The sequence below is a fragment of the Crocuta crocuta genome, unplaced genomic scaffold (assembly GCF_008692635.1).
Source record: "Crocuta crocuta isolate KB4526 unplaced genomic scaffold, BGI_CrCroc_1.0 scaffold15, whole genome shotgun sequence".
Lineage (NCBI taxonomy): Eukaryota > Metazoa > Chordata > Mammalia > Carnivora > Hyaenidae > Crocuta > Crocuta crocuta.
This window is the reverse complement of record NW_027530508.1, coordinates 1,609,511-1,630,384: the sequence shown is the minus strand read 5'-3', so window position 1 is coordinate 1,630,384 and position 20,874 is coordinate 1,609,511. Positions and strand designations below refer to the sequence as shown.

The following is a 20,874-nucleotide window of genomic DNA, read 5'->3' as shown; positions in this document are numbered from 1 at the left end:
ATCTGAAGCCCTGACAGGGGCCAAAGGACCCATTTCCAAGTTGGTGTATACACATGTCTGGTAAGTATGTGCTGGTTCTTGGTGGCAGGCCTCCATTCCTCCTCACCTGTGCCTCTCCACAGGCTGCTCAAGTGTCCTCATGACATGATGGCTGGTTTCCTCCAAAACAAGTGAAGAAAGTGGGACAGGGAGGAGAGGCAGAGGGGAAGGTGTGGGAGAGGATGAGGGAGAAGGAGAAGCTATGCTCGCTTAGCATGACCTAGCCTCAGAAGTCACATAGCATAATTCTACCACATTCAAGTTGTTAGAAGACAGTCACTAAGTCTGGCCTTTATTCTACAGAGAGGAATTAAACTCCAACTTTTAGTGAGAATATCAGAGAACTTGTGGACATTTCTTTTAAAGTGCCATCTTGTTTTTATGTTAATAACTAACGGTAACTTGATTATAAGGTTTTTTCCAGCCTCTATTTCCGACTGACTCCATCTTTCTATTCTTTTTTTTTTTTAATTTTAAATGTTTTATTTATTTCTGAGAGAGACAGAGATAGAGAGAGAGAGAGAGCATGAATAGGGGAGAGTCAGAGAGACAGGGAGACACAGAATCTGAAAAAGGCTCCAGGCTCTGAGTTAGCTGTCAGCACAGAGCCTGATGTGGGGCTCGAACCCACGAACCATGAGATCATGACCTGAGCCAAAGACGGATGCTTAACCGACTGAGCCACCCAGGTGTCCCTATACTTTTCTTAAATTATCAGTTGGGGCTATAGTATGGTTAACGCCTATTTCTTTAATTAATAATGAGAACACCTATCTGTTCTTGAATCCCTCTCTCTTTTCCAGTGAATTACCCAAGAAACCTGGGGCTTATTCAGTCTACAATGGCCACTCCAACTTCCCAACCAAGTCAGCTGAGCCAGGGTTGTACAGCTAACTTGTGAAAAGAAAGACATCTAGAGAGGATACTGATTGAGAAGCTGTCCTGCTCATCTCCAGGGAGGTGGTGACATATTGCCAGGTATCACGGCCATGAAAATGCACTGCTTACATCTCTTGTTGTGAGCAGCGTAACTGACTGGAAGCCCAGTTGCTGCCCCTCTGGCTCCTCCACTGCATCTGTGCTGATGCAGGCCCATTCTGGAGGAAGGCAGGGCTAGTCCAAAGGGAAACTTTGACCCCAGCACTCCCCTGTGGCCTGGACAAGACTTCCTCAGAACTACTACAGTCTGAGACTCTTCTTAACCAATCTTTCCTTCCCCCTTTCCTTCACAGCTGTCAGAAGATTCAGTTTGAATCTTCTCCTTTCCTTTTCCGCTTTCCTTCCTTTTTATCCCGCTCAGACATTTTCCCTAGTTAAGTCTCTTGCATGTCTAATTCTGTTTTGGCATCAGCAGATCTCCCAGGCATACACAGTGCTGAAACTGGTTCCCACTGGCTTGTAAGAGCAGATTCTGTAGATCTTCCCAATTCTGCATTCAGTGACATCAAGTTGGTAGCTTGAAACAGGACGTGGTGGGAGTACTTACACCATAGAAATCAACAAATGCTACACATAAAGGTGTTTTCTCCCTCAGTGAGCTGGTTGATAAACATTTATCAGCACCCCTCTGGTGTATACCGAACAGGAATGTGTATGTATGCTCACGCAGAGACTGGTACTAGATTTCTAGGCCATTTATAACATTATTATTCACAGTTGCCTCAAATTGGAAACTGCCCAATTGTCCTTCAGCAGTAGAGAAGATAAATAAACTGTCATATTATGGCATAAATATATTTAACCAATAGAATACAGAAATGAAAACAAATTACTTACTATACACAATATGGATGAATTTCACAAACATAGTGCTGAATGAAAGAAACCACACACAAAAGACTCCATACTATAGCATTCCATTTATATAAAGCGAAAAATTGGCAAAACTAATCCATAGTGTAAGAAGTTAGGAGGGGCACCTGGGTGGCTCAGTCAGTTAAGCATCTGACTCTTGATTTCGACTCAGGTCATGATCTCACAGTTTATGGGCTAGAACCCTGCAAGGGGCTCTGCGCTGACAGCAGGAAGCCTGCTTGGGATTCCCTCTCTCTCTGCCCCTCCCTTGCTCATATTCTCTCTCTCTCAAAATAAACAAATAAACTTAAAAAGAAAAAAGAAGTTAGGAGAGTGGCTTCCTCATGGAGGTAAGGACTGGGAGGGTCCAAGAGGGATCCTACAATCTATTTCTTGACCCAAGCCCTAGTTATAGGAGTATGTTTACTTTGAAAATCCATTAAGTTATATTTGGATGATCTCTTCACTTTTTAAAAATGTATTTTATACTTCAATAGAGAGTTTATAAAAAAAAGTATACCTAATCAGTTGTTCCATGAAGGGAGTGATTTAAGAAAAAAATATGTAGGGGCACCCAAGTGGCTCAGTCTGTTAAGCGTCTGACTTCGGCTCAGGTCATGATCTCATGGTTCATGGGTTCAAGCTCTGCATCGGGCTCTGTGCGGACAGCTTGGAGCCTGGATCCTGCTTCAGATTCTGTGTCTCCTTCTCTCTCTGCCCCTCCCCTGCTTGTGTTCTATCTCTGTCTTTCAAAAATAAATAAAAAATATTTTTTAAAAATTTAAAAAATAATGTAAAAATTTTTAATTGAGGTAAAAAAAATCCACATAACATAAAAATTTACCATCTTAACCATTTTTAAGTGTATCATTCAGTAGTGCTAAGTATATTCACACTGTTGTATAACAGATCTCCAGAACTTTTTCATCTTGAAAAACTGAAATCCCGTACCCACTAAACCACTGCCTGTTTTCTTCATTTTACTTTGTTTCTATGAACTTGACTACTTTAGTTACCTCATGTAAGTGAAATCATATAGAATTTATATTTTTATGGCTGACTTCTTTCACTTAATGTCCTCAAAAATATCCTTCCTTTTTTAAGGTTTCAGTCAAGATGTTGGCCAGGACTGCCTTCATCTGAAGCCCTGACAGGGGCCAAAGGATCCATTTCCAAGTTGGTGTACATACATGTCTGGTAAGTATGTGCTGGTTCTTGGTGGCAGGCCTCCATTCTTCCCCACCTATATATATATATATATTTTTTTTAAAAAGTATATATAAAAAATGCATATATAAAAATGTATATATTTATATATACATATGTAGGTGTATTTATATACATACACATATATATTCACCATGTTTTATCTGTTCATCTGTTGATGGACAGTGGGGTTGCTTCCACCTCTTGGCTACTGTGAATAATGCTACAGTGAACACGGGTATGCCAATATCTGTTCAAGAAACTGATTTCAATTATTTTTGATAAAAATATCCACAAGAGGTATTGTTGGACCATATGATAATTCTTTTTTTTTTTTTTTTTTAAGTAGGCTCCACACCCAACATGCAGCTTGAACTCATCACCCTGGGATCAAGATTCACATGCTCTGCCAACTGAATCAGACAGGTGTCCCGTGATAATTGTTTTCTTTAATGTTTTTATTTATTTTTGAGAGAGAGAGAGAGAGGCAGAGAGAGGATCCCAAGCAAGCTCCATGCTGTTAGCACACAGCCTGATGTGGGGTTTGAACTCACGAACCGTGAGATCATGACCCGAGCCAAAGTTAGAAGTGTAACCAACTGAGCCACCCAGGTGCCCCATGACAGGTCTACTGTAATGTTTGTAACTGCCATACTGTTCTCCATAGCACCGTCACCATTCCCACTAACAGCACACAACAGTTCCAGTTTTTCCATATTCTTGCCATTTGTTATTTTCTGTTTTGTTTTGTTTTGATAGCAGTCATCCTAATGAGTGTGAAGGAAGAGATTTTTATATGCTTTTTCGCTGCTGCCTCCCCAGAGTCTACATCAGTCTCTGGTATACAGTAGCCACCATATACCAAAAAATACTAGTTGCATAAGCAAATGAATTGAATGAATTACATCCTGTATAGGGTTGTGAGTGAGCTGAATAGTGGCTCCCCAAAAAGGTATGTCCATATCATATTTGGGAAAAGAGTCATTGTAGATGTAATTAATTAAGGATCATGAGATGAGAAGATCATCCTAAATTATCCAGATGGGCCCTAAATCCAATGATAAGTCCTTATAAGAAACACACAGAAAACAAGGCATAGAGGAGAAGGCAATGTGATTACAGAATCAGACACTGGAGTGTGGCCACAAGTCAAGGAGGCCAAAGAATACCAACTTCCATCAGAAGCTGGAACAGGCAAGGAAGGATTCTCCCTAGAGTTTCCAGAGGGAATGCAGCCCTGCTGACATTCTGATTTCGGACTTCTGCTCTCCAGAACTGTGAGAGAATAAATTTCTGGGTTGTTTTGTTTTGTTTTGTTTTTTGCCACCAAATTTATGGTAATTTGTTACAGCAGTCACAGGAAACTCAGGAAGGCCACTTGTCTTTTAACTCTACTACTGTTTTCATAATGTCTTATCTATGCACAGGAGTAAACTTTTGGTCCTCTATTGTAGAAATGTAAGGGAGAGGGGATGCACCCCACCCATCCAATAGAAATTTCAAGTCCTCTGTCCTTTGAGTTGAGATAAAGGCCACTTCCTGTATTTGTGGGGCTTACCCATGGCAGCCACCAGGAACTCTGACAATAGCAAAGGGGGCTAATCCTGTGCTCCCAGATCAAGGATCCCTAAACATTTTCCTGTAGAGACTGCCACGGACTATAGGGCTCTTAGGTTTGTAAACTGACCTATCCCTCACATGCTACCATTGTGTTTGTTCCAAACCCTCAGGGTCAACCTCTTTCACAGGCAATATAGTACCTTACATGTTACGTAAGATTCTGATACCTATAATTAGGGAATTGATTTATTCCATATAGACTAAGAGTAAAAGAAGATCCTTGACATAAAAAATGTTAATGTTTCAAATAGTACAGAGCGAGGTCTCTTGATACTTAGGGAAGGTCAGACAGCTGATCAGATAGATCTCACCAGGGCAGCACTCATCCTTACAATCCAGTGCTCCATAAATATTTGTTGTATACAGTAGACTGATACCCCTCCCAAATTTCCTTTTTTGGATCTTTCTTACAGCTGTGAGTGTTGGCTGGCTGCCAAATGAGATCTGTATCAAAACAATGCCCTCTTGCCTCAAGGTGGAATTAACTCTATGATACAATCATGTCTCAAGGCTCTGGTAGGATCAAGGACTCCAGATAAGACCACATCCTTGCCTCCCTTCCCTATCTGTCCTGCTTCCTTCATCACCTTTCTCCAGCAGGCACTCTCATAATAAATTATGTACTCAAATCCTGTTTCGGGCTCTGCTTCTAAGGAAACTGCCCTAAGACAATGCATGAGTAAAAGCCAAATAATTGTTAAAAACATCCATGTCCATGACCTGGAGACAATGCAAAGATACAGAAAATGATGACATGAAATTAGGGCAAAGGACACACAAAAACAAAGAGAATGCCTTTCTTCTTTTTTTTTTAATGGTTTTTTTTTTTTCCCTAAGAGAGAGAGAGAGAGAGAGAGAGAGAGAGAGAGAGACAGCGTGAGCAGGGGAGGGTCAGAGAGAGAGGGAGTCATAGACTGAAACAGGCTCCAGGCTCCAAGCTGGCAGTCAGCACAGAGCCCGATGCGGGGCTCGAACCCACGAACCGCGAGATCATGACCCAAGCGAAAGTCGGACGCTTAACCGACTAAGCCACCCAGGCACCCCGAGAATGCCTTTCTTGAGTTTTGGGGGGAAAAAAAAAGAAAGAAGAAAAAAAATGGGCAGAGGTAACTTCAAACCATCTTAGTGGATACAAACCTCCTTGGCCACACAGTTGGTGGGGACTCCATTATGTGGAGTCTGGAGTTAGAGCAGTTCCAGGAATTCTTTGCCATTGGAATTCCTTGCCATTAACATTAAAATTTCTAGATCCTGGAAATGGCCACCTTGAAAGGACTAGTGGAGAAAAAGATGGTGTGGGATTTAAGGTAGAACAGTCACAGAGTGGTGGTGGTAAGCCATAAGGAGTCCAACAGACATACTTCTGGAGCTGCAATGACCCTTTTCATGAAGAATGATCCAACAATAGTATCAGAATCCTCTGTGTATTATATATAAGTGACTCATTGTACATTCTATATGTACATACAATAATACTGCCATTCTTAGTAAATTCTTAATCAAGTCTACCACACAAGACTTACTCTTATCTTCGGAGGCAGGAAATTACAGAGCATTTTGGGAATCGGTTGCAGTCCCAAAACAAACTGTCTCCAAAATGTAGTGGCTTAAAGAAGTTTATTTCTTTATTTTGCTTGTTTGTCTGCAGTTTGGGTGGGACAGCAGAGGTGGTACCCCTCTGCTTCATTAGTGTCTGAGGCTTTTGCTGGGAAGAACTGAATGGCTGGGGTCTGGAATGGCTGCGGCTGGCTTCCTTGCAATATGGCGGTCTCAGATTAGTTGGGCCTCTTTCATGGCAGCTGGATTTCCTCAGAGCTGCTTGGGTTCGAAGGCACGCAGAAATAAGTGGCAAAACTTCTTTGACCTCGACTCAGAAGTTCCAGTATATCACTTCCACTGCAGTCTATCGGTTCAGCAAACACTAAGACCAGCCCAGATTCAAGGAGTTGGAGGAATTAGTCCCCGTCTTTCCACGGAAGGAATACAAGACAATTTGTAGCCATCTTTAATTCACCATGCAGATGTATAAAGTGAAGGGGACTCTTTAAAGGCGAAAAAAGATTGCAATATTTCCCTTTATAGGTCAAGGTAAGATTTTGGGGTGTTTTTAAAAAAATTTTTTTAACATTTATTCATTTTTGATATACAGAGAGAGACGGAGTGTGAGTGGGGGCAGGGCAGAGAGAGGGAGACACAGAATCTGAAGCAGGCTCCAGGCTCTGAACCGTCAGCACAGAGCCCAACGCGGGGCCCGAAATCAAGAACGACACATGAACCATCATGACTTGAGCTGAAGTCAGACACTTGACTGACTGAGCCACTCAGGCACCCCAGATTTTTTGTTTTTTTAAGGCAAGATAATTTGAGCAAAACATGGCTAAGCAAAGAGAACCAGAGAAGTGGGTAGACTAAAGAAGAAATCATTTGTGGTAGCAAGGTTCTAGGGCAGCCATATTGCTGCCCTGTGGATGCAAACCGTTTTGTTATCCCTGAGTGCTGGTAAAATTATGTGAAACTTCACAGCCTGGGTTCAGTATTGCTGTGGGGAAAGAAGGGAAAGTCTGGTTCTATTTCTGGCCTTGGGGAGTAGGGGGAGTTGGGGGAGCAGTGCCCCATCTGTATTCTTGCCAGAGGGTAGGGCCATGTCTTCCATTCCCCCCCGCCCCCCATTCTACACAGCTCCCGTAGGACACTGCAGCAAAAAACACCTGCAAACCAGAATGCCAGTGGTAGGACCTCAGCTGAGCAATATGTTTCATGTAACAACAGGAGAGGTGTGGGGATGGGGAGGCTGAGGCTGAGACTGGTGGGCTGTTAGGCTTCACCAGGCTTGAAGTGGCTACACAGTAAGGTAGGTCAGGACAGGACCTAGGTGGGGGTATGGGGGTATATTCTAGAATTCTGTGCTCTAAGGTAAAGCGAAAGGGGGTTTCTTTGTTTCCTAGGGACTGCAGGGTACTCAAACTCTGAGGTAGCTGCCACAGGAATATTCCTCACAACACAAGGCTTGTGTCAGACGATGTTTGGTTATCCATTGCTGAGTAACAAATTTCTCTAAACCTTAGAGGCTTCAACTGGTAGCCGGTTTATCATTTTTCAAGATTTTGGAAAAGGCACAGGAGGAAAGACTTACCTCTGTTCCGTGTAATGAGGAACAGCTCAGACGGCTGGGACAACCTTGGGGGCTTCTTCTCTCAATGATTGGTCCCTCAGCTGGGATGGGTTCACCAGGTTCATGTTTCTGGGACCTCACTTCTTGATGGTAACTGGGTCCCTACTTCTCATGTAGTCTTGGGGCCTTTCCCTCTCTATGTGGTCTCCGCGTGTCATCTTTCTACAGCAAGGTGGGAGACGGCGAGCAGCTCAGGATTTTTGAAATCAAAATCAAGGTTACCGGCTATTCTCAAAGCTCATATTTGTAATGGGCACATTCATTTCTGCCACGTTCTTCCATTGGTTAAATCGAATCACAGGTCCAGCCCAGATTCCAGGGTTGACGACCACTGACGACCACACAAGGTTACCCTCTCAGGAGGCATGTTTCGCTGGGGCTACCAAAGTAACAAACTACCAGACAAGAAGGGCTTTAGGTGCAGATGTGCGTAGTGGGCTGAGGGTGCTGGCCTCCCTTCAGAGATGTTTGACAACATGTAGTGCAAAGTCAGATAACCCCAAACTTCCTCCACAGAATTAAGGGTGCGGGCTCTGGTCGGCCACTGGATCAGCCTGAATCAAGGAGTATTAGGCATTTATTGCGCATAGTCTATGCGCTGAGTTCTTAACACACGTGTTACGTCATTATCCCTACTTTACAGAGGGGAAAGCAGAAGCTGGAGCGCAGGTTTCTTTCTACAGTACCGCACACCACGGTACGCACCACGACGAAGCCTTCTAGGCCCGGTCTGCCCCGCAGACGGTCCGAGCAGAGCGATGACACGCGGCTCCCAGGCAGCCGACGGGAAGAGGGTGCCTCAGGGATGCTGATCTGTCGCCGGCGCACCCAGCGAAGGCCAAAAACCAGAGCGCAAAGGAGCCTTACACGCGAGGTGGGAAGCGGGGAATCTCAGCAAGCGTCAGACCAAGGCTCAGAGACCCGCCTCCAAGGCCGCGCGTGCCAGAGGACTGCCGGCGCGCGCCGCGCCCCGCCCACACGCGCCACGCCCACGCACGCACGCATCGCTCCGCCTACCGCGCAGCTCTGGCCCCGCCTCCAGGATTGACCGCCCGAGCCACCGTCCGCACAGCCCCGCCCCGCACGGCCAGGCAAAGCAGAGCCGGCCGTGCGGTGTGTGTGTATGTGTTCGCGGGGCGCCGTCTCAGCCCCGGGAAGATGGTGGCGGCGGCGGCGGCGACTAAGGCGAGGCTGAGGAGCAGGACGGCGGCGGCAGCGCTTNGTGACCGACCCTGTGTCAACGGCGGCCGCTGCAACCCTGGCACCGGCCAGTGCGTCTGTCCCGCCGGCTGGGTGGGCGAGCAATGCCAGCATTGCGGGGGCCGCTTCAGGTGAGTGGGGGGTGGTGTTGGAGGGTCAGGCCCGGAGGGAGGCTGAGGCTAAGGGGCGCACGAGATGGCTCCAGGCCGGAGGGAGATGCCGGACAGAAAGTGGGGAAGATACGGCCGCCCCACGGTGTTTGAGGATCATTTGCTTCCGAGGAGATCATCGTCTCTGGCCTAGGGTCGTCTTGTACTGGAAGATGAAAAGGTTCGAGGCAAGGGTGGAGGCACCCCAGAGGGGTTTGGGTGCGGCGGGTACATGAGAAGAGAGCTTAGGGTCCCAAAGTGTATCAAAGCCAGTCCTTGAAACTGGGCCTCTTTCGGATAAACGAGGTATAAAGGACGGGAGAGCTAGTCTTAAACACTTCGTTTTAACGTTCCCTTGTTCCCCTAGGGCCTGATGAGTTCCCCGACTCATTGGAGAGAGATGCCGGGGCCCTGAAGAAACAGGGCCCTGGAAGTGATTTGTTGGCTGGAGATAGAGGGAAAGGTTAGGATTGTGAGATATTAGAGACAGAGTCAGTGGTTGTTGCCTAGAGGAAAGTGAAGAGACTAGCCTTTTGAAGCTCACTAGAGGCGGCTGATTGGAACAGGATGGAGAGGGCATAGAAGGAGGTTCCTGTATGCCCTGGTTTCTGGAGAATAAGGAGTTCTGAGCTGGCCTGGTTTGGGACAGTACCTCCTGGAGAGATCATTAATTCGTTAATTAAAAGTTATCTATTATTTGCTTCAGTTGTGAAAGGATTTCCAGGTAATACACACAAACAGCCAGACTTTGACCCAGTCCACATGGAGTTTGGAATACTGTACGAGAAAGATACGTACACAAATGACTCTAGTCGTAAGGACTACGGAGTCATTCAGGCCTTTGGCAGATTTTACTCAACATTTTTGATGTAAGATGTGGAGGAGTGGGGAAATACGGAGACCCAGACAGAGATAGTCCTTGTTCTCATGGATCTTACATTCTAGTGGGGGAGATAGGCAGTTAATAAGTAAATAAGCAAATAAGTAAAGAAAGAAATGAATAAGATAATTTCAGATAATAGTAAATGCTGTCAAGAAAATAAAACAGGATGATCTGATAGAGAGTTATAATCAGTGAGTAACTTTAGGAGGAACCTCTCACTTGAAGTGACATTTGATCGGACCTAAATGAGGCAGGCAATGGAGAACCTGTGGGAATTCAGGGAGGGAGGTTGTGACTAGCTGGGGGAATGCGAGGAAGACTTCGAGGAGAAAGTGACATTGGATTTGAGCATTTGAAGCAAAGTAGGATTTGGAAATGTGTAGCTGGGAAAACAAAATCCAGATGGGAGGAAGGATGCAAGCAAAATTGTAGAGACCAGAAAGTAAAGTATTGCTGGTACTAGAGCGTATAGAAGAGAGTTGTGAGAGAGATGTTTGGAATGGTAGAATTGTAGACTTGTTTAATGTCAGATCTTCAGGGGAACTCGGAAACATTGAGGAGATGAACTTTTTATTGTTAGGGAATAACCAGGTGATTTCATGACCTGTGTCTAGTGGGGGCTGGCCTTGTAACTTTTTTTTTTTAAAGTTTATTTTTGAGAGAGAGAGATAATGCACAGAAGGGGCAGAAAGAGAGGGAGAGAGAAGGGGAATCCCAAGTAGGCTCCAAGCTATCAGCACAGAGCTCAATGTGGGGCGTGATCCCATGAACCAGGAGATCATGACCTTAGCCAAAACCCAAACGTCAGATGCTTAACCAACTGAGCCACCCAGGCACCCCATGGCCTTGTAACGTACTTAGGGTGTTCTGATTTATGAATAATGTTAATCGACTCATATTTGTTGAGGGCTCCTCTGGGGTGAGTTGTGAGGTATAGTGGCAAAAAAAACCAACGCAGTCCTGCTTTTATGGAGCTTACATTCTTGCTTGGGAATAAGAAATTTAATAATCAGCTTATTATTATTTTGTTTGAGGCTATAGAACAAAGGATAGGGGACAAACAGAGGACTTGACTTAGTTTGGAATGGTAAGGCTAGTGGCTGAATAAATGACTTTTGAGTTGAGATCTGAAGGGTCGGATAATGACCTATGTGAGGGGTGGGCTGCTAAGAGGCTAGCATGTCCAGAGGCTTGGGATGAAGGGGATCATGACAAGCTGGAGGGAAGGCCAGAGAACTGAAGCAGAGAGCAAATGGGAGCATGGCAAGACTGCAGAGACAGGCAGGGGCCAGGCCATGTGAAGCCCTGTAGGTTGGGTTGGGAATTTTGACCTTTAGCTCTTGAGCAATGGAATGGCATAGTTCACTCTCACTTTCATGACCTTACAGGACTTTAGATTGGAGTCAGAGCAGGAATGGCCTTGAAAGTAAGGCCAGAGCATTTTGAATTTGAGGATCTTATAAGATGAAGAGAATGGAGGGTTGTGTCAGATGAGAGTCCTTTAAGTTCTGAGAATCTGGAATGCTGTGGAAGGCACTGGGGGCCCGCGGGGTGTGGAGGAACATGCATAGCAAGGTCAGTCTGGCTACTGTTCGGAGTATGTGGACTCATTGTAAGCATGAGAGGTGGTAGGCACCTGGGTGGGAGCTGGCCTGGGTCAGGACAGCAGGAATGAGAACCTGAGATAGGCTGTGGGAACGGAGGTAGGTGCTAGGTGGTATCGCAGAGGTAAGAGACCTGTCTTGCTTTGAAACTGGTTCATTCTTGGGAGGGGAGGGGGATGGTGAGGGAAACTAAACTAGATCCTATCTTGGGTGACCGAGAAGATAGTAATACCATTAACAGACACACGGACACAAGAGGAGCAGATTTTATACACCCTGAGATTGGGTGCTCCTAGGGTATCCACTTAGCAGGACGGGTGTAAGCATTGGGGTCGTTGGTGTATGAGGGAGGTTGCCAGGGAGAAAGAGCAGTTTTCTCTCTTGTCCAGAGGATTGGAGAAGAGCCACTTGTTGTGGGGAAGAAGCAGTCCTGACACGGGTTGTCTCAGTTGGTGTCATGCATGAGTGAAGGGGCTTCCCTGGCCTTTGTGGGTGCTCCGTTAGAGCAGGTTCGAGGCAGTGTCAGGCCTCCTTCCAGGGCAAACAGTTAGCACTTTAGTCCTGAAAAGCCCAAAATATTTTGTGGGCTTCTGGAATTTGCATTTTTAAAAATGAAAATAAGAGGAACTTGATGTCTCTGGCCTTTTAAAAAACTTTCATTAAATTTTTAGTGGAAGGATTATTTGAGGGAAGACTGAAATGTTGGTTTTGATTCTAGTGGTACGTATCTTGATTTAACTCACAGATCTTTTTGTTATTAAACGAAGAGACGTTCAAATGAATACCTTTCTGGTTTGGAATGGCATCAAGTCAGTGTCTTTTTAAAATCTTTCTAGTGCCATAAATCCTGTGTTATAATTGTTGTTATAAGGTCTTTTCTATCAATTGAAAGGAATGTAAGATAATAAGAGGATTAGGTTTCACTAAAGTTATCGCTGAGTGCATAATATATGCCAGGGACCTGGCCAAACATTTTCATATACCTTATGCTATTTAATCTTCTGGACAGCTCTGAGGGTGTTGTATAAAATTTGTGTTATCACATGGTTGCAGTTAGAAAATCACTTAATTTTTTTCCAAATGTTAAGATACTATAGAAATGATTAATCCCAGAGGATATTATTATTGGTGTCAGTTTAGTAAAAATAGCTATGGGATCTTTGATGGATGATTTCTGAAGCAGTGCCATTTTCCTTCATTTTTATGTTAGCATTCATAATTCAGTGATGATTTTTTAAAAATTTACTTGAGGGGGAAGAGCAGAAAGAATCCCTGGCATGGGGCTCAGTCCCACGAACCGTGAGATCATGACCTGAACAGAAATCAGGAATCAGATGCTTAACCGACTGAGCCACCCAGGCACCTCATTAGTGATCATATTCTTCTATTTGTGACCTCACCATTGAAATTTTTCTTTTGAGGATAAATACATCCCATCAAATTAGAAATAAAGATAGTAAGCCCATTTATTAAAGTAATTGCGTTTAATTCTTCTATCAGAAGTAGAAGTTTCAGAAGATAGACTCAAATTGCCTAGTGAATAGGAGCTTTGTAATTACCCAGGATATTAAGAACTTCCCTTTCCTAGAAGGAAAAATATGTAGCGCCTGACTACATATTGGAAGAGCGTGTGTCTCTTGATCTCAGGGTCATAAATTCAAGCCCCATGTTGGGTGTAGAAATTACTTAAACAAAACAAATTTTAAAAAAAGAAAGAAAAAGAAAAGAAGTAAGCATTTATTGAGCATCTATTTTGTGCCGAGCATATTGGAGCAATGGTGGTAGTAGTTGCAGCTAGCTGCCACCAACATTTTTCCATTTTTTTTCCTAAGTGTTGTATCAAGTGCCATTTAGAAATTACTTCTTTTAATCCATAGAGTGAAGTTATTCCCATTTCGCGGGTGGGTGAACTGAAGCTTGGAGATACTGAGTAACTTGCTCCAGCTCATACAGCTTGTGAAAAGACTGGACTGAGATTTGAATTCAGGCCTTGTTAATTCCCATACTCTTGGTTTCCATTGTACCATTTGTCCTCTCATTTTTTCCGAGTCTAGTCACTCTTTATGAACATTCTTTGGAAAGGCTGCTAATGCCATTAAGAAACAAAGGAGGAAAAACAGATTTATTGCAGCAGTAAAGCTAGCATTAACAACAACAACAAAACCCTTAACTTACTCGAACCTGTTTGGCTACTGGTTAAGGAAATACATACCTATATGAAATGAAATTCCTGGAAAATAAAATTTGAAAAAAAAAAGTAAAAAAATTTTTTTGGTTTATTGTAACTACTAAGCAGTATTAATCTGAAGCCCTAAATTTATGTTCATGAATCAAATAGGCCTGTCTGTGGTCCCCAATAGAATATAAGCTCCATGAGCTCAGGCTTCCCAGAGCCTTAGAACAGTGCATAGGACACGGTACACAATAAATATTTGTGGAAGGAAAGAATGAAGTTCTGCAGTATATTTTTTTATGACTTATAAAAAAAAGTCATCCTTACCCATATGATTGCCATCTCTGCCTTTTGTTCTCATAAATCTCACGAACTTCATTGTCTTCTGTACACTGTGTGTCTTTTGGGGGATGTTTTATGGTCTCCTCATAGTAAGCCATCTGGGACAAACATTTATCTTCACTGAAAAAAAAATAGTCTTTTTCTTTACACTCTCTTACTCCAGCAGTCAATCCTACGAAGTTACCAAAAGTCAAAATTTAAGAGTAATCCTTCGCTCTTTCTGTGTATTCTCCCTTCTCTAAAGTCTTAAAATTTTGTTCCTTTCCACTCCTGCCGCTGCTGTCCTCGAGCATCTGGCCCTTCACCTCCTTGCTACCTGCCTCTGCTGCACCCTGAAAGGTCTCTTGCACCTCCAGAGTCTATTCAACACTTTGTCATAGGAATTCCCTGAAAACGTGTGTCACTGCCTTGCTCAGAAACCTTTCTTTTTCTGCTCCTCTTATTCCCTGTAAGAAGCCCCTCAGCAGAAAGCTCCCACTGCTCCAACACATCCCTTTCTCCCTAATCAGATTCTTCTACTCTAGTTTTTCTGCCTGTTTACTAAATTTAACACCTTTCCTTCTTGCCGCCCCCACATTCTTTCTTCTCTACTTATCTAGATACTACCTCAAGGCCCATCTTCAGTTCTGTATAATCTGTTATAGCCCATTCTCTGAAATCATACCCATTATCTTTATTGAGATGAGTTATCAGCCTGCTCAATTCATAAATAGCTTTTGAATGATTATTATGTGTTAGGTGCTATGCACTGCCTTGAGGATATAAAGGTGCATAAGAAAGCCTTGCTTTCCCATTGGAGAGCTTGTAATTCTGAAGAGAGGACAGCTATGTGCACAGGCAATTAGGATTTAACAATAAAAATACAAGCAGTACGTGGTGCTGGACTAATAGGTGGTGGAGAGGCTAGCTCTTTTGGGGGCCATGGTGGAAGGCATCACAAAGGAGAACGTTTGGGCAGATCTGAGGTTCAGTGTGAACAGACGATCTGGGAGAGATGAGCATTCCAGAAGGAGAAAAGAGCATGGACAAAGGCAGAGAATCATGGGTTATCAGGCTTACCTAAGTGTGTTAGTTTCCTAGGCTTGTTGTAACAAAGTACCACCAACTGAGTAGTTTAAAACGACAGAAATTTAATTTCTTACAGTTCTGGAGGTCACAAGTGTGAAATCAAGTGTCAGTAGGGTCATGTGCTCGCTGAAAGCTCTAAGGGAGAATCTGTTCCCCGCCATTCTCTTAGCTGCTGGAATTGCCAACAGTCGTTAGCATTCCCTGGCTTGTAGGTGCATCACTTTAGTCTCTGCTTCCATCACTTCAGATTCACATGACATTCTCCCTGTGTGTCTCTTGTCTTGTAAGGATGCCAGACATGTTGGATGTATGAGTATGACCTCATCTTGAGTACATCTGCAATGACTCTGTTTCCCCATAAGGTCACATTTATAGGTACTGAGGGTTAAGACTCTGGTGTATCTTTTTGTGGGACACAATTCAACCCATAGCAGAGAACTGGACACGGAGGTTGTTGGGGCATAACTCTCTGAGGGATGTGTTGGAGTGGTGTGAGACTGGAAGGTGATAATGGCCTTTCCTCTTCCTTACCCAACAACCTTCTGCTTCAGGGTACATGCTTGACCTGGGTTGAGCCATTAGGGCATTCCAGCCCCTGGTTGTTATGATTGTTTTGAGGTAGGCATATGATCTAAGCTGACTTAATCAAAGTGAATCTCAGGACTTTCGCTGGAGTCTCTCTCCTCTGGATGTTTATGATAAGGGATGCCTTTTCGTCTTCTGCTTTATGTGCTGAGGATATAAAACCTAGATCTGTTATAGCAACCATTGTTGTGATAGGAGCAACACCTGTGGTCACAGCAACTTCTAGAAGAGGGTAGATGTCAAGGAAAAGGAGCTGGAGACCTGATGATTGTCTGAATCTCTGGATCAAATCTTGCCCGAAGCTGCACTTTTCAGTTTTGTGAGATACTGCATTCTGTGTTTTTCTTACGCCAGTTAGAGTTGAATTTCTTGTTCCTTATTAATGTAGGACAATTCCTAACATACAGAGGAACATAGGTCAGGATCATGAAAGTCTTCTACACTGAAGAGTTTGAGCTTTATTCTCGTAGAATTGACAACATGGTCTAAATTCCTGACATTTTTCTGCCAAGTCTCTTAGTTTTCCGGTGTTGATGGGCACATGATCTGAACCTTAAGTTACCACAGGCGATCATTTTAGCTTGTTCCTTTGATACTGCATAACTCAGATTGCCAACTTCCAGCTGGGAATAAGGCTGTTCTCGCTGCCCCATGTCTTAGCTCTGTTTAGCCAATTTCCCATTTGAGGGCTCATTAATTTGTATTTGTAAATTGTGTTGGATATAATTTCTTTCAGGGTTCTTTTAGTGACAGATACTCAACTCATATAAGCTTAAGAGAAAAAGATGAGAGACATTTATTGGTTCATATGGCAGAAAAGTCAGGGGGATATTGTTGGCTTTGTGTGTGGCTGGATCCAGGGGTCCCCTTGGTCTGTCTCTCTCCCTCTCCCTCCCTCTCTCTCTCTCCCTCTCTCCCCATGTCTTGGCTTTGACCTACTCTCTGCTGGCCTTATTCTCAGGTAGACTGTCTTCAGGTGGTGTCTCCAGAAGTTAAATTGAACTGTTCACTTGAAAAGAATCACCCTTTCTTAGAGGCTCATTGCAAATAAGGAGTGCTGACTGGTCCCTTGTCCTTTACTGAAGCAACCCCTGTGTTTGGGTCATGGGAATGTTCTGATTGATCATACCTGAGTTGAGCACCTGCTGTGCTCTGTTGACCTCATACTCCAGTTCCAGTAGGAGTAAGGGGCATGGACTGAGGAATTGGAAGTAAGAAAGGAGAAAGGAGAACACACATCATGTACCAGAACATAGGGCTAGGCAGGTAAGAACAGTGACACCCTTGTGTATTTCTGGAACCTGCTGTTTGGTGAATACTTAGTAAGCGTTGGTGATGAAAATTGGGAATGCTCTGGAAAATACTGTATCAAGTAATGAAATGGTGGTCCCCTAGTATACCAGGAATTCGTTCAGTCATTATGAGGGTATGTCGGGGCCCCACTATGTGGAATGCATTACGCTGGCTCTTTTTTGTTTGTTTGTTTATGTATTTATTTTGAAAGAGTACACACACTCAAGTAGGGGGAAGGGCAGTGAGAGAGGAGAGGGAGAATCCCAAGCGGGCTCCGTGCCATCAGCACAGAGCCCAATGTGGGACTTGAACCCACTAACTGCAAGATCACGACCTGAGCTGAAATCAAGAGTCGGGCACTTAAACAACTGAGCCACCGAGGTGCCCCATGCTGGCTCTTCGAGGTTGCTGCAGTGAGGACTGTTCCATACTGAGTTTTAGTCTCGTGGAGCCAAGTCACTGAATGGCATTCATTTGTCTTCTGACTTTGTGATCCTGGAGATTGAATTATGGGAGGAATCAATTATGTTATATTGGGTAAAAACTTAACTCTGTAAAATACTTACATAATGGACATTTAAAGTTTTTGCTAATTTCTGGAGTATAGAGTTTACTTCTTTGAAAAGGTAAAATTTGGGGTGCCTGGCTGGCTCATGCAGTAGAAAATGCAACTCCCGATCTCAGGGTTGTGAGTTTAAGCCCCACGTGGGGCATGGAGCCTACTTAAAAAAAGAAAGAACAGTAAAGGTAAAAATATGTTTATTGAGTAAGAAGAAAAATTGCGCATGAGTGTTGTAATGTAATTGCATAAGTTATATGTTTGAAAGCAGATATCTGACATTTAAGCTTCACCTCTTTGAAAGTTTCCCAAGACAGCTAAATGCTTTTTATTTACTATAGTGTAGAGGCAAGAGAAATATATAGGAGAAAAACAGTACATTTACGATCAAAACAGTTTTTTCTTAAAATGATGAAATGGCTTAATAAATGCGTAGGTTACATTTATCTTGAGTATTAAATTTAGAAGTAGGTATCTGGTACTGCGGTTGAACAGAAATCATATTAGTTTTTCTCTTTAGCACAATCTTGTTTCTAAAACTGAAATGAAACCGTTGTACTTTTTGGAGTATTTGTGTCTGGAAATTTCTCAGCCACTGACCTATTCTGAAACTTTTTTCTCACTTACACTCTTTTTTTTTTTTTTTTAATGTTTTATTTATTTCTAGGAGAGAGGTAGAGACAGCATGAGCAGGGGAGGGTCAGAGAGAGAGGGAATCACAGACTCTGAAACAGGCTCCAGGCTCTGAGCTGGCTGTCAGCACAGAGCCCGACGCGGGGCTCGAACCCACGAACCGCAAGATCATGACCCAAGCGAAAGTTGGACGCTTAACCGACTAAGCCACTCAGGCACCCCCTCACTTACACTCTTTATCATTTTCTGAGATTTCTCAGATGCATCGTGGAAAAAGCAGTCCCCATCCATGTATTGTGTACTGATCTAATTCTTCATTTTGTTACTCTCTTCCTTCCATTCCCTTTTCTCCTTGTACTTTCGTACTAGCCCTTTGTAATTAGCCAGACATTTCCTCATTTTTCCTTCTGAGGGTGGCTTTCTCATATTTGTCTTGCTTATTTTTGTTTTCTTCTCATTTTATGGATGTCTCATCTTCCTTTAAATGCTTTTCCTTTAGTGCTTGAGACCCTGGTTTGATTTTATTCTTTGAATTTTTAATTCTATAAGTTTTCCGTCCTTTCAAGTTAACATTTTGAGCAGACTTCAATCCTAGCTATTTATTTACATGTTTACTTATCTTGAATTGTCCTGCACGTATAGAAGTTAATTTTAGTCATGGCTGAACTGCCTGTTTATCTTTTTAGAATTTGATATGCATTTTAATTAAGAATTTTCTAATAAGCTTATAAGCAGTAGGGCTGGAGCTGTGTCAGGTGCTGTTAAGAGACACATAAGTCACCTTTTCTGACCAGTGTTTCTGATATTTTGTGATTCACACATCCCTTCACAAAAATTTACAATCTTGTGGACTCTTTTAGGAATTAAAATACAATCTTTTTAAACAAAGTATCCTGGTTTTGGTGAGATGATTTTAAATAGACCAAAACGTAATTTCTTAATAGACTATTGTATACATTTTAAATACAATTTGTAATGGTATTTATAATATTAAAAGAAAAATTTGACCTTTTCCTTGCTTAACATGTCACATGTTAATATATTTTAAATTAATTTTATAAGGAAAAGCATGGTATAGTCAAAAAATGTCAATTTTGGATTGAATTTATATTATAATAAAGATTGAATTGGACTCTGTTATAGCAATGGACTTTTTTGTCCTAATGATTGGTACTCAGACATTTTTGCTTTAAAAATTGTCTCAAAAATTTGTTTTGGTGTTTTGTTTCTAAATCATAAAACGATGGTGGTTTTCAGCTATTTGTAAGCATTTCTCTGCAGATAGCATATTTCCTGTGTGGATGGTGTTTTCACAATTGAGTGGAAAGAACAGATTGACTATAATTGTCACTTAATTTTCCCCCTTTAACATTGTGTTTTGAGATACTAGGGACATTTTACGAAGCTATACAAGGATTTTGATCAGAAGGTTTGGCAAGATGATCTTGAGGCAAATTTGCAGAATTAGATTTCTTTTATGCCCTTCTGTAACTTGTATTTAAATACTGTGTCCTATGCTTCTCTTTTAGTACATGCCAGTACTGTCTTTTAATTGAAACACCCTTTGAGCCACTGGTTGAGAAACACTGACCAACCCCGACGGAGTAACTGGTTGCTTTAAGAACAATTATGTTTGGTGCTGGGTTCAGTCTCTGAGCTAACTTTAACTTCCTTTTAATATGAAACATTTCAAGTCTATGGAAGAGATACAAAGAGTAATAAAATGAACATCTGTGTACCTACAACCTAGCTTTGCTGAATTTCCTTCTTCTTTTTATTATTATTATAATATAATAATATTAAATCATATAATATAAAATGTTACGGATACCAACCAAAGCCCCTGTGTTACTCCACCCTGATCCCGTTTCTCCTTACTCTCTTCTCAGAGGTAAATTGTAAGGTAAAGTTGATGTTTATTATTTCCCTTGCACATTTCTACTTTTACTACAGACACACCCACACAATGTCTTATTTCCAAAAACAAGATCATGTTTTCAGACTTCATAAAAAGTAACTATTCTAAAACATGTTGTTTTCACCCCCAAAATCAATTTTTAATGCTTTTGAGATTTGTATTAATAATTGTAGGTGTAGTTGATTCATTGGCATATTCAATATAGAACTCCAGCTTATTTACCTGTTCTGCTGATGGGCATTTAGATTTTTCCAACTTGTCCTGCTACAAAAATAGCTACAATTAACATTCTTTACTTATCTCTTTATGCATCTGTATATGAATATTGTCTAGGGTTGTTATCTTCAAATTTTTGAAGCACCTCCAAAATAATTTTAAAATTCTTTTTGCTTTCTTGCATACTTTTGGGTTGACATGCAGTTGACATATGTCATTTTTTTAAAAAGACTTACATAGTTGCAAAGAATAGCATTACTAAAATATTATATTATTTTTAAAAATTTACTAAGTGGATTCCAAATTCCATAGCAGTTTCATAACCATTCTCATTCATTAAAAACAAACAAACAAACATGTGTGGTCCTCTTTAACAGTTTTTGCTCTGTCCCCTTTTTTTTTTTTTTTTTTTAAATTTTT

At 42.3% G+C, this 20,874-nt stretch overlaps 1 protein-coding gene across 1 annotated transcript in view; it reads left to right on the top strand.

Annotated features, from left to right (window-relative positions):
- Positions 1–8,989: 8,989 nt before the first annotated feature.
- Positions 8,990–20,874, top strand: part of ATRN (attractin) — a 154,383-nt gene continuing 142,498 nt past the window's right edge. The window contains exon 1 of the mRNA XM_077767044.1: positions 8,990–9,162. Coding sequence (XP_077623170.1) covers positions 8,990–9,162 — 173 coding nt within the window. The remainder of the gene's footprint in view (positions 9,163–20,874) is intronic.